Consider the following 13,331-nt stretch of genomic DNA (forward strand, 5'->3'; position numbering starts at 1 on the left):
CCTCAACACTAGGGCCCCACAAGAGTGCGTGCTCAGCCCCCTCCTGTACACCCTGTTCACCCACGACTGCTTGGCCATGCACGCCACCAACTCAATCATCAAGTTTGTAGACGACTCAACAGTAGCGGGCTTGATTACCAACAATGACGAGACACTCAGAGTGTGATTTCAGGAAAACAACCTCTCACTCAACGTCAGCAAAACAAAGGAGATGATCGTGGACTTCAGCAAACAGCAAAGGGAGCACCCCCCATCCACATCGAAGGGACAGCAGTGGAGAAGGTGGAAAGTTTTAAATTCCTCGGCGTACACATCACAGACAAACTGAAATGGTCCACCCACAGACAGTGTGGTGAAGAATGCGCAACAGCACGTCTTCAACCTCAGAAGGCTGAAGAATTTTGGCATGTCACCCAAAATCCTGACAAACTTTTACAGATGCACAATTGAGAGCATCCTGTAGGGCTGTATCACAGCCTGGTATGGCAACTGCACCGCCATCAACCGCAAGGCTCTCCAGAGGGTGGTGCGGTCTGCATGACGCATCACCGGGGACAAACTACCTGCCCTCCATCACACCTACAGCACCCAATGACACAGGAAGGCCAAAAAGATCATCAAGGACATCAACCACCTGAGCCACTGCCTGTTCACCCCGCTATCATCCAGAAGGGGAGGACAGTACAGGTGCCTCAAAGCTGGGACCGAGAGACTGAAAAACAGCTTCTATCTCAAGGCCATCGGACTGTTAAACAGCCATCACCAACATAGAGAGGCTGCTGTCAACATACAGACTTAAATCTCTGACCACTTTAATAAATGGACTTAATAAAGGTATCACTAGTCACCTTAAATATCGCCACTTTAATAAAGTTTACATATCCTACATTACTCATCTCATATGTATATACTTTTTCTATACCATCTACTGCATCTTGCCAATGCCTATCATTAGTCACTTTAAATAACGCCACTTTAATAGTGTTTACATATCCTATGTCACTCATCTCATATGTATATACTGCTCTATACCATCTAAACCATCTTGCTTACGTCGCACGGCCATCGCTTATCCATATATTTATATGTACATATTCTTATTCCTCCCTTACATTTGTGTGCATATGCTCACTCACACCAACAGATGTACACACAGACATGTTGTTGAACTGAAAACGTAGTCACTTTGTGCATTTCTCTTTCAGATCTACCATGCACTCCACCACTGCCTGACAGCCTCACCCAGAAGTGCATACTCTGGGCCTATCAAGACTCACACACATTATCCACAATGTAAATAAGTTGTAATTACTTGTTTATTTAATGTGTGCTCCATTTTCTTTTACGATTGGAGATATCTACTCCTTCATATCCATTCTTAATATCTACATATTACTCGAAATATCTATCAAATCAAAGTGTGATTGATAATATTGTAAAAGACTATGGCTTAATGTGGACAGTTCGAGGAAATTCTGTGTACTTTTTTTCTGAGTTGAAATACAAGTCTCCCTCTCACACACATATTAGACCCAATGTAAATCATTTGTAAAAACTTGTTTATTTTATTTATGCTCCATTTTATTTGAGGAAAATATCTGCAATAAAGTACATTCACAGTTAAAGCAATGTCTTTGGTTTATTGGATATTTCTCTGAACACAATGTGTCACCAGAAGGAAGTTGGCAGACCTGCAACCCTTGGACTGTGTGTAGGTTTTTTCATTGAGCTGAAAAATAGAGGGATGGGGAGAGGGAGGGATGGGAGGTAGAGTGCAGTTTAAAGGTTTATCATTAATAACTGACACAATTCTATAAATAACACATATTATAATAATACATAGTGACCAAAAGTTACTGTATTGTGATTGTTTAGTGTTTTATTTACTCAATCAAGTAGTGCCAGAAGGAGGAATCGAACCGTGTCTTAAAAGCAGAAGATCAGGTCAAATAAGGTCAACAAAATTTTCATTACAGCTATTCACGACTGGACCCCGAGGAAAAGCAGAGTACTGTGAGCCAAAAGGTTGAGAGATCTAATCCCCGGTGAGGATATGTTGAATGATAATTACTGTATAAATGGACATGCACAATGTAATCATGTGTCAAACATCCACATTCAAAATACTGTATCAATATCTCTTGTTATTTTAAATTTTTACATTCATTTAACAAGGCAAGTCAGTTCAGAACAAATTTGTATTTAAAATGACGGCCTACCTCGGTAAAACCCTCCCCTAACCCGGACGACGCTGGGCAAATTGTGCGCTGCCCTATGGGACCCCTGATCACGGCCGGTTGTGATACAGCCCGGAATCAAACCAGGGTCTGATCTCTAACCTTACTAACAGACAAAGAGCTATGAATGGATCCGTGGTTTATCAACCAGGGCCTGGCTTGGCAACAGTAACAAGATGCGATGTATAATGATTTGTTTTTTGGGGGGGGTACATAAATGTTCCTGCAACATTCCCATGAAGTGTGTCTAGAACATAAACTACCAGTCAAAAGATTTAGAACACCTACTCATTCAAGGGTTTTTCTTTATTTTCACTATTTTCTACACTGTAGAAAAATAGTGACGACATCCACATGATGAAATAACACATATGTAATCATGTAGCAACCAAAAAAGTGTAAAATAAATCAAAAAGACTTTACATTTGAGATTCTTCAAATAGCCACCCTTTGCCTTGATGACAGCTTCTTGGAACAGGAACATTCCTATGAAAACGTTAGATAATTATCTAATGAGATTCTTCAGGGAATGTTCTTTAGAGTTGTGGCAACGTTTGCTGTTTGCTGAGTGTAGCTTTCAGAGCAGTCTTTTTCAGCTGGTTTACAAGGTGCTATGGCACCGATACCTATGACAGGTGGGTTTGATAAGCTTCATGGTAGCGTTTTTTCCCTGAGTCCATTTCTTATGCGTAGGGTCCAGCACTGGGTGCCAGCCGTTTACCAGTACTCGTCTTGCTGCCTAAACCGAGTGAGTCTCATTGTGACAGAAGTACCCCCAAAGTGGCATGGCCAATTGGATTATGTCACTGATTACCAGAGCCCCCGAATCCAGAGTAGACCGGGCTTCAGGCAAACCTCGGTACATAAACACAGTTGTGAGTACCCAAAGTTCCACAATGTTCAAGGGTACAAGAATTGTTGCGTCTCCCACATGTGGGTTCAATGAAAAGTGTCCCTTCTCCAGATTCAGACACATGGTGGTCGAGACTGGTGGAAAGGGAAAAATAACCAATCTCTCCCAGTCCACAAGGTGGCGTCCCACCCCTTCAGATGGCACCTAACGGTTGCTATTGTCTGCTCCAACCAATGGCCTGCATGCGCAGTGTTGCTCTGCATCATGCAAAATGTTATGTCTGGGTACAGGCTCCAATTTTTTGCTCTTCCCCGCGCTTTTGTGGCGTCATCACTTTGACTGTTCCCGCCTCAGAGCCTGTTTTGGCGTCTCCAGACGCCAGCAATCCGAGTAGTTTCTATGTCAGATCCAGGACCGCTGGTACAGCCAGTATTTCCTGGTTCCGAAAAGTAGTCTGGACTTTCTCCCCCTTCTAGACTTGTGTCTTCAGCAAGCACCTCAGAGTCTATTAATTCAGAATGCTCATGAGCCACCACCGGCTATTACAATTGACTGGCTGTAGGCAAAAGGTTTTACACACATACTGTACATGCTGGTGTCCCAAACCAGAAAAATAGGTGTCTTCCGTTTCGGGGTCTCGAGCGAGACTCACTCGCAAATCACATTTTTCTATCCACACAGGGGGTGTCCAGGTTCTGGCTCTGATAAGACCAATTTCGGCTGTATCACGCAGTGTGTTTCCGCCAGTGCCTACGCCTACTGGGGATGATGGCTTCTGTGCAGAAGCCGCTCCCCTGGGGCTATTGTTGTTGCAGCCTTTTCAGTGCTAGGTGCTAGTCGCTCACCTAGATGCATCTCCCAGCCTAACCGCTTGCTTCTGGTGTCCCTGTCGGGGGTACGGTGGCAGACCAACTGTATTGTCATGGGGAATCTAATGAGTTCAGTTTTACTCTGCAGGGTGATCACGACAAATGCATCCCCTAGAGGGTGGGGGGGGTATGGACGGCGGCGTGGAGCCTGGAGTTCCTAGCGGTCTATCTGTCTCTCAGGTGCTTCCTCCCACCTTTGTTGGACTGGCTTGTGCTGGGCAATATTTACGACGGTGGTGGCATACATCAACAGAAGGTGGGGGACTCAGTCTCTCTCCCTTCTAACCTTGGTGATACCCATTGCTATGGAGCAGTGCACACATACTCTCGCTTAGGGTGACGCCTGTACCTGGTTGCCTCAACTCGGGTGCAGATCTTCTATCCAGGGGTGCTCTCTCTTAGGAGTGGTGGCAACACCCCTAGGTGGTCTCCCAGATGGGAAATGTTCGGCGTGGCCAACGTAGACCTTTACGAAGCACTCTTTATCCTCTGTTTCTCTCGATGAGGGACCCGAGTGCTCTGTTGGGAACGGATGCACTGATTGATATGGATTTCACGTTTAAAAAGCATACAGTGCATTTGGAAAGTATTCAGACCCCTTGACTCTTTCCACTTTATTTACATTACAGCCATATTCTAAAAAAAATATTTGCACATTTATTATTAAAAAAAAGAAACATATACATTTGAAGTCGGAAGTTTACATACACCTCATCCAAATACAATTAAACTAGATTTTTCACACTTCCTGACAAAGTGTCTTGAAATGTTGCTTCAATATATCCACATAATTTTCCTGCTTCATGATGCCATCTATTTTGTGAAGTGCACCAGTTCCTCCTGTAGCAAAGCGCCCCCACAACATGATGCTGCCACCCCCGTGTATCATGGTTGGGATGGTGTATCATGGTTGGGATCATCTCTAGGAGAGAGAACGCGTCTCCTTCCTGAGCGGTATGACTGTTAAGTGGTCGCATGGTGATTATACTTGCATACTATTGTTTGTACAGATGAACGTGGTACATTCGGGCGTTTGGAAATTGCTCCCTAGGATGAACCAGACATTTGGAGGTCTACATTTTTTTTCTGAGGTCTTGGCTGATTTCCTTTGATTTTCCCATGATGTCAAGCAAAGAGACACTGAGTTTGAAGATAGGCCTTGAAATACATCCACAGGTACACCTCCAATTGACTCAAATGATGTCAATTAGCCTTTCAGAAGCTTCTAAAGCCATGACATCATTTTCTGGAAACTTCCAAGCTGTTTAAGGGCACAGTCAACCTAGTGTATGTTAACTTTTGACCCACTGGAATTGTGATACAGTGAATTATAAGTGAAATAATCTGTCAGTAAACAATTGTTGGAAAAATGACTTGTGTCATGCATAAAATAGATGTCCTAACCGACTTGCCAAAACTATAGTTTGTTAACAAGACATTTGTGGAGTGGTTGAAAAACGAGTTTTAATGACTCCAACCTAAGTGTATGTAAACTTCCGACTTCAACTGTATATACCTTATTTACATAACTATTCAGACACTTTGCTATGAGACTCGAAATTGAGCTCAGGTGCATCCTGTTTACATTAATCAACATTGAGATGTTTTCTAGAACTGGATTGGAGTACACCTGTGGTATATGCAATTGATTGGACAAGATTTGGTAATTCACGCACCTGTCTATATAAGGTCCCACAGTTGACAGTGCATGTAAGAACAAAAACCAAGCCATGAGGTCAGCGAAATTGTCCATAGAGCTGTGAGACAGGATTGTGTTGAGGCACAGATCTGGGGAAGAGTACCAAAAAAACCTCTGCACCATTGAAGGTACCCAAGAAACACAGTGGCCTCCATCATTCTTCAATGGAAGAGGTTTGGAACCAGTTAGCTGCTCGGCCATACTGAGCAATTGGGGAAGAAGGGCCTTGGTCGGCGAGGTGCGCAAGAACCCGATAGTCACTCTGACAGAGCTCCAAGGATCCTCTGTTTAGATGGGAGAACCTTCCATAAGGAAAACCATCTCTGCAGCACCCTACCAATCAGGCCTTTATGGTAGAGAGGCCAGATGGAAGCCACTCGTCAGTAAAAGGCATATGACACCCCGCTTGAAGTTTTCCAAAAGGCACCTAAAGGACTCTCTGACCTTGAGAATCAATACTCTCTGGTCTGATGAAACAAGATTGAACTATTTGCCCTGAATGCCAAGAGTCACGTCTGGAGGAAACCTGGCACCATCCCTACGGTGAAGCATGGTGGTGGCAGCATCATGCTGTGGAGATGTTTTTCAGTGGCTGGGACTGGTAGATTAGTCAGGATCAAGGGAAAGATGAACGGAGCAAAGTACAGAGAGATCCTTGATGAAAACCTACTCCAGAGCACTCAAAACCTCAGACTGGGGTGAATGTTCACCTTCCAACAGGACAACAACCCTAAACACACACCCAAGACAACGCAGTAGTGGCTTCGGTACAAATCTCTAATGTCCTTGAGTGGCCCAGCCAGAGCCCGGACTTGAACCCAATCAAACATCTCCGGAGAGACCTGAAAAAAGCTGTGCAGTGACACTCCCCATCCAACCTGACAGAGCTTGTGGGAATCTGCAGGGAAGAATGGTAGAAACTCTCCAAATACATGTCTGCCAAGCTTGTAGCGTCATACCCAAGAAGTCTCGAGGCTGTGAACGCTGACACAGGTGCTTCAACAAAGTACTGAGTAAAGGGTCTGAATACTTATGTAAATGTGATATATACTTTTTTAATATAAATTTGCCCAAAAATATACAAACCAGTTTTTTCTTTGTCCTTTTGGGGTATTGTGTGTACATTGATGAGGGAACTTTTTCTTTTATTTCCGAATAATGCTGTAACGTAACAAAATGTGGAAAAAGTCAAGGGGTCTGAATACTTTCAAAATTGCCTGTACATGGCGGCTATTTCAGAATGTCATGTGTGAATTGATGGTGCCACTCCAGGGGCTCTTCCGCCAGTGGTGCAGTTCCTCAAAGGGTGTGCACTGGCTCAGACCAGTCTCTAAACCTATTGCAGCCACTCGGGATTTAGCTTTGGTTTTGGGTGCTCTGTGTGTGACCCCTTTGAACCACAGGAGGCTGTGGATCTGAGTTTCCTCTCCTACAATAACTACCTGCTCATGGCTTTGACCTCAGATATGCGTGTTGGGGACCTCCACGTTTAACACCCTTCCTGTGATGTTGCGTCCAAATGCAACCCTCACCCCCAAAAGTTATGGCTATGTCCTACAGGTCTTAAGCTTTTTGTTGTTGTTGATATTTCCCTTTTCAACTCCTCCTTTTGCTTTTGCCCGTTCCAAGCTTTACGCAGGTACATTGAGCAGACCAGGAATATCCAGTTTTGTGATTAGCTTTTTATCTGTTTTGCTAATCCAGCTCACCAGATTTTTGTCTGTTTTACTTATGAAGCTCGCGACTGGGTGCTCTCTAGGCAGCGCATCTCCCACTGGATTGCGGAGACTATCTCCCTGGCATATAGCAGCAAGGGACAAGGGTTACCTAGCGGTGTACGTGCCCACTCCACTGGGGGTCTGGCAGAGTCTTGGGCGTTATTTAAAGGGTTGACTTTAGGGGAAATTTGTGTTGTGGCGGGTTGGGCTTCAGTGTGCTTACAGCTGGGACAGGGGAAGGTCACTAGGCAGCATGCAGTGTGCGCAATTCCCAGAATACCGCTTCTTGCGGGGTCAAGGTCGTGGAGGTCTGCAGTGGACCGTTTCATTTAGTATTCGCTGGGCTCAGCTTTGGGCTTGATTTCATTTCCCCATAGTAGTGTTGTACCAAGAGTACTAACTGAAAGGGAATGTAACATTATGACTATAAATAAAGGTACCCTGAAGGAGGGAAATGAGGTACAACACCAGTTTGGCCCCGCACCGTCCGTTTATCACCTGTGGAAGGCCGGGCTTCCAGCAAGGTGCTGATTTCATTGGCCATGTCAGGCTTGATTTTAGTTTTTCAATCGAGTTTGCAGGGTGCGACTACACCATAGTCGTGTTGTACCTCGTTTCCCTCCTTTAGTGAATGGTAGTAATAGTCATAATGTTATGTTTTGGCCCTCCTGAATACATTTTGTGAAGTTACTTGTGTGCTTCTACATTTGACCTACAAATCAAATCAAACCTCCCTGCTCACTGTGGCACCATTCCACATGCACTGGAGACCACACGATTGGTTAAAAATTACAAGGGGGCAGGAGCTAAGGGGGACAGGGCAGACATATCAGCATGCAGCTGTCATTCTGATGCCTTCTGGTTGTGTGGCTGTCTCTTCCCCTAAGGACCTGCCTGGCAGAGGTTGCGGGACATCATGAGTGAGAAAGCTTAGCTCTTTTGGGACAAGAGCGGGGACAGACAGTGTACATTTGGTGTGACTGAGCCTGGTGCATACTGAATTGGAAACAAAGTGAGTTTGTCAGCCAATCCTAAGGGTCAAACTGGGAAGTTTACAGATTTACAAGAGTTCAGTGCACGTTCTCTTTGACTCACGCTAAACGAGTTCAAGCCAAGGACCGGCTCAAGAGGGTTGAGAAGCAAGAGAAACCAGCCAGGGGAAAGGAAGGTGAAAGGCAGAGGCCATCAACTTCTAGAAGGCAAGACTGGGAGCTGTTAATGCAACATGATCCTGTGGGTCTTGCCCTAAAAATACCGCCAGGCAGGAGAACGTGCACAGACTGTATGTGCCTAATTTTCCCAATTGGACTTCCAAAGCCGTCACAATTTTTATTTTTTGGCTTGGGCACTTTGAAGGTAATCTAATCCAATGTAATGAAGTTTATTTGCTTTAGAACTTTGATAGCAGAAGTTACAGGGATATTCTTAGCAATACATGAGCCCATTCAAACCACTTTAAAAGTTAGTGTTACATTTGAAAAGCTAAGCAATAGTTATAATAATCAAAATGATCAAGTCTAGATGGGAAACTTACTTTTAATCTTCTCTTGAATCTCTCTACGTCAACTATCTACAATAAATTAAGAAAAAGGGTCCAGTTAACATTGGGACCCATTTTGAATACCCAACTAATGCTATTATAAGAAGGCATCACTGTGACAATGAAAAAGGCAGAGGTGCAGATGACCCTGAAGAAGGGAGCAGATGAGCGGGTGCGCAACGTACCTAGCCCCATCTTCCTGCCAAAGCGGGCCAAAGCCAGTCCTATCCCCGATCAGACGGTCCCCAACTCGGGGGCCTCCGCGTTTCCCACCCAGACACCTCCTGTGTTTGTACGCAAAATGAGGAACGCCGCTGTGGGTACTGGCTGCGACATCCGCCTGAAAGTGGCGGTGGCAGGAGACCCGCAGCCCTCGCTCTACTGGTACCACAATGACGACCTGCTGAATATGGATAATCAGGAATACGGGGGCCTCTGGATCAGGGACTGCAAGCCCAGTGACGCCGGCCTTTACACCTGCATTGCCAACAACCATCTTGGGGAGGTGCGGAGTAGCGCTGTGCTCGCCGTCCTGGACCTGGGGGAAGGTAATGTAGACAGGTCACTTATCCTATTGTTTTGTGTTAAAAGTCCTTGACCTCTTATCAATGTGTTTTTCTACTCAGTTCTGGCACAATCAAGGATGTTTTGGGGCCATGTTTTGGCCCCATACATGCCCCCAATTAATACTCCTAGGTGTTTCAAGCCATTCATACTTATGAGTATTGATCCAAGAAAATGTGAGCAAATAAGGTTTGAGATTATTTAGAAAAATTTAAGCCATTTACATTATCTCCACATTGTCATGACATGACAGTTTACCTATTGAATCTCTCAATGCTCAAAGCTTGTGGAAAGTTGAAGGTTTCACATAAATAGCATGATGAATCATTTAATTGAACCAGTCATAATGCGTGATTTGATTTGTAGCTATGTTTGTGCAGAGCTAAAGAGGGATTAATAGTGAAGACCAACAAAGACACAGTGGCAATGTGATAATGGACAACTTGTCCAACAGGCTGTACATTTGTAATGGTGGATCATAGGGAAGAGTTGGGTAACACTTGACATACAACCTGCAAGTATAATGTATTATGATGTAGTTATAATGCATTTTATGACTATATGCCCCCCTTATAATGTTGTGTTATCATTTATGATGATCCTGACTAACCAGCCATTTTGAATCAGTTGAAATGTTGATACACAGAGACATAACATATTATAAAGCATTGTGTAAGTCAAAAATGCTTACAACACATCATAAAGAATTATACCTTCATGCTTCAAGTTAAGTGTTACCAACAGTTTTATAGAGGTTAGAGTGCTTTATCCTCCTGGGTTACCTTGTTTTGTCCTGATGACTGAATCCTGAGGCCTGTTTTGTGGCTGCAGGAGTGATAGGATATCCAAAATCACTGCATAGAAGTATGGCAGCCTATATATATGACATGTTGCTTTAGGGTTGTGTTTGTAAACTGTATCAGGTCAATAAAGTAATAGTCTAATAAGTCTTGAATTTCCAAAATCAAATCAAATCAAATTTTATTTGTCACATACACATCTCAAATCTCAAATAGAATTATGTAATATAATGTATTATAGCATGGCTCTGTCTTGTTTGGAGTTCTTGGGTCCTGGATCAGCAGGTCGTTCGAGATTGACCAAATTGGATGTCCTGAGGAAGTCGGGAAAAGCCTTCAAAACTGTCCACTAGGGGCAAGTAGGCTTGCGTTTTGCTAGGGTGTTGTGGACTAGGGTGGTAGATGTGTGACTCTGGATTAGAAGGTTGTGTATTCAACCCCATTTGCGGACAGTTTAAAAACAAATTGAACCCTATCCCAAACCTTCACACTTACCTTAACCATTTTGAATGAGTTCCTAAATTTAACCCTCAACTTCGAAATTTGACGTTTGGAGATATGGAACGATGCAACTACATATCAGACAGAGTTCAGTGTGTCAAATCGGAGGGCCTGTTGTCCGGACCTCTGGCAGTCTCTATGAGGGTACCACAGGATTCAATTCTCGGGCCGACTCTTTTCTCTGTATACATCAATGATGTCGCTCTTGCTGCTGGCGATTCTCTGATCCACCTCTACGCAGACAACAGCATTCTATATACTTCTGGCCCTTCTTTGGACACAATCTACCTACCTCATCCCCATACTGTTTTTATTGACTTTTCTGCTCTTTTGCACACCAGCATTTCTACTTGCACATCACCATCTGCTCATCTATCACTCCAGTATAATTTTTCTAAATTGTAATTACTTGGCTACTAATGGCCTATTTATTGCCTTACCTCCTTACGCCATTTGCACACACTGTATATAGACTTTCTTTTTTTTCTATTTTGTTATTGACTACGCTCGTTTATTCCATGTGTAACTCTGTGTTGTTGTTTTTGTCGCACTGTTTTGCCTTATCTTGGCCAGGTCGCAGTTGTAAATGAGAGCTTGTTCTCATCTAGTTTACCTGGTTAAATAAGGTGAAATGAAATAAATAATAAATAAAAAACAGAGCAGCAGGAGCAACAAAAACCCTTTGGAGTTTGACGTTTGGAGCAAGTTCGAAATTTGACATTAAAAGAAAATGGAGGAATGTCCAATTCTGTAGTGAGACTGTGAGAGCTTATTTCCTGCATATCTTTCCACATTTTCAGGATAAACTTTATCATGTTAGCCTTTCAGTCTAATTTTACATTTCCAGGCTACCTGGATGTATGTTTAATCTATGATATTAAAAACATACAGTGGCAGTGTGATTGAATCTAGCTCTCAGTCTTACATAGAGCCTTACATACGGATATGCATGTGTGTACAATAATTTGTAGGGTATGTGCTCATTATTAAATCAGTGACACCCTTTAGTTGAATGAAAATCAGCTATATGACTGATAGACCAATGATTCATGCATCCAGGATTCAGCACGCAATGATCACACTACTGAGCCAAGCTGAGCTGAGCCAAACCAAGCTGTATTGGGCTGACCTAGTTACGCATCCACCATAGTTGCTGGAACCGTGTTGAAAAGCAAAGTGTGAAAATATCAGAGCAAACACAGTTTTGTTCAGGTCTGGATGATAGTATGAAAAGGGTAATGAATGCTGTTTGGAAATACATAAATATGCTTGTCTTTTGGCCATGTTTGTCTTGTAGGATGGGTTGACTGGTCTTGATCATCAGATGTAATACCAGGTATTCAGTGGTATACAGATCTAGCATTTTTACCCTGGCTAAAGCCTGCTCCCAATCAGAGGAATTACTGTTTCAAACATGCCTAAGATCTCCTGTTCGCACTGCAGCTTCTTTCATTGCCGACGTCGGGTTACATTTTTTAAGGCAGTAACTTTTACAGTACAAGTTGTTTGTGTGGAACAAGCATTCAATAAAATTGGATTATACTGCAGCTTATACTCTTTTGAGATTATTATGCAACAGTGTGGACTTGAGAGTTTCTTGTTTTCGTACAGAAATTACAGTATGTGATTCAAATATCACCTGTATGGCATACATTTTTAGGACACCCTCAGCTTCAACAGCCTCCTCTGTCTTTACTGCTACAAAGTGCTTTTCAATCAAATGGGTGTAAACAAATGATTTCTTGCTCTTTGACTCTTGAACTGTCCTCACTGGAAACTCTGTGTTTCAGTCCTCAGCCCTGACTGTGCCTAGTCTACAGCTGTCCTATCAGTCATTGGTAGTGCCTTACCCCTCTGCCTCTCTCTCTCCCCTCTCTCTCACTATCCCCTTCCCCCTCATAGATGACCATCTCTGCACCGCATGTTATTTATACCCATGGAATGTGCCAGGCCTCAGATTTGTGTAATGTTAATAGGCCACAGTGTCTCCAATTACACAGGAAGACATCACAGCTAATAATAGACCCACCCCCCTGGAAGAGGTTTTCAGAGGTCTCTATTATCAAAACTAAAATCTGAATGACCAGGGAATGAGACACATTTTATTTCAAACCCACACATCCTCTCAAAACATGTTGATACTATATTCTGAAGATGCCCACACAGTAGATATCCGTGGTCAGCCTATAGGCCCCAGGAGTATGATTTTAGCTAAACTGGCTTATTGGTGGGGGTTAGGACGGTTACCTGGCCAGTACCACACAAATACAAGGCCTTTTAACACTTGGCTCAGACAGAGGTCGGCTTCGCCTTGTGCCTACCCAGCTAGCAATGAGGAATCGGCCCATCCTAAGCCCTGTTCAACCTCTCTTCCGTATCGTCTGAGATCCCTAAAGATTGGAAAGCTGCCGCGGTCATCCCCCTCTTCATAGGGGGAGACACTCTAGACCCAAACTGTCTACAGACCTATATCTATCCTACCCTGCCTTTCCCATCGTACCTTCTCCGCTATGCAATCTGGTTTCCGAGCTCGTCATGGGTGCACCTCAG

At 43.6% G+C, this 13,331-nt stretch overlaps 1 protein-coding gene and 1 long non-coding RNA gene across 2 annotated transcripts in view; one reads left to right on the forward strand and one right to left on the reverse strand.

The window, feature by feature from the left end:
• Positions 1-1,561: 1,561 nt before the first annotated feature.
• On the reverse strand, positions 1,562-9,203 carry LOC112234874. The gene is made up of 3 exons (XR_002950962.2): positions 9,102-9,203; positions 8,911-8,946; positions 1,562-1,729 (listed from the first exon to the last, which is right to left on the reverse strand). It is a non-coding gene; the product is annotated as an uncharacterized LOC112234874 (long non-coding RNA).
• Positions 8,229-13,331, forward strand: part of spegb (striated muscle enriched protein kinase b) — a 135,048-nt gene continuing 129,945 nt past the window's right edge. Inside the window, exon 1 of the mRNA XM_024403168.2 lies at positions 8,229-9,464. Coding sequence (XP_024258936.2) covers positions 9,038-9,464 — 427 coding nt within the window. The 5' untranslated portion in view covers positions 8,229-9,037. The remainder of the gene's footprint in view (positions 9,465-13,331) is intronic.

The sequence above is a fragment of the Oncorhynchus tshawytscha genome, linkage group LG03 (assembly GCF_018296145.1).
Source record: "Oncorhynchus tshawytscha isolate Ot180627B linkage group LG03, Otsh_v2.0, whole genome shotgun sequence".
Lineage (NCBI taxonomy): Eukaryota > Metazoa > Chordata > Actinopteri > Salmoniformes > Salmonidae > Oncorhynchus > Oncorhynchus tshawytscha.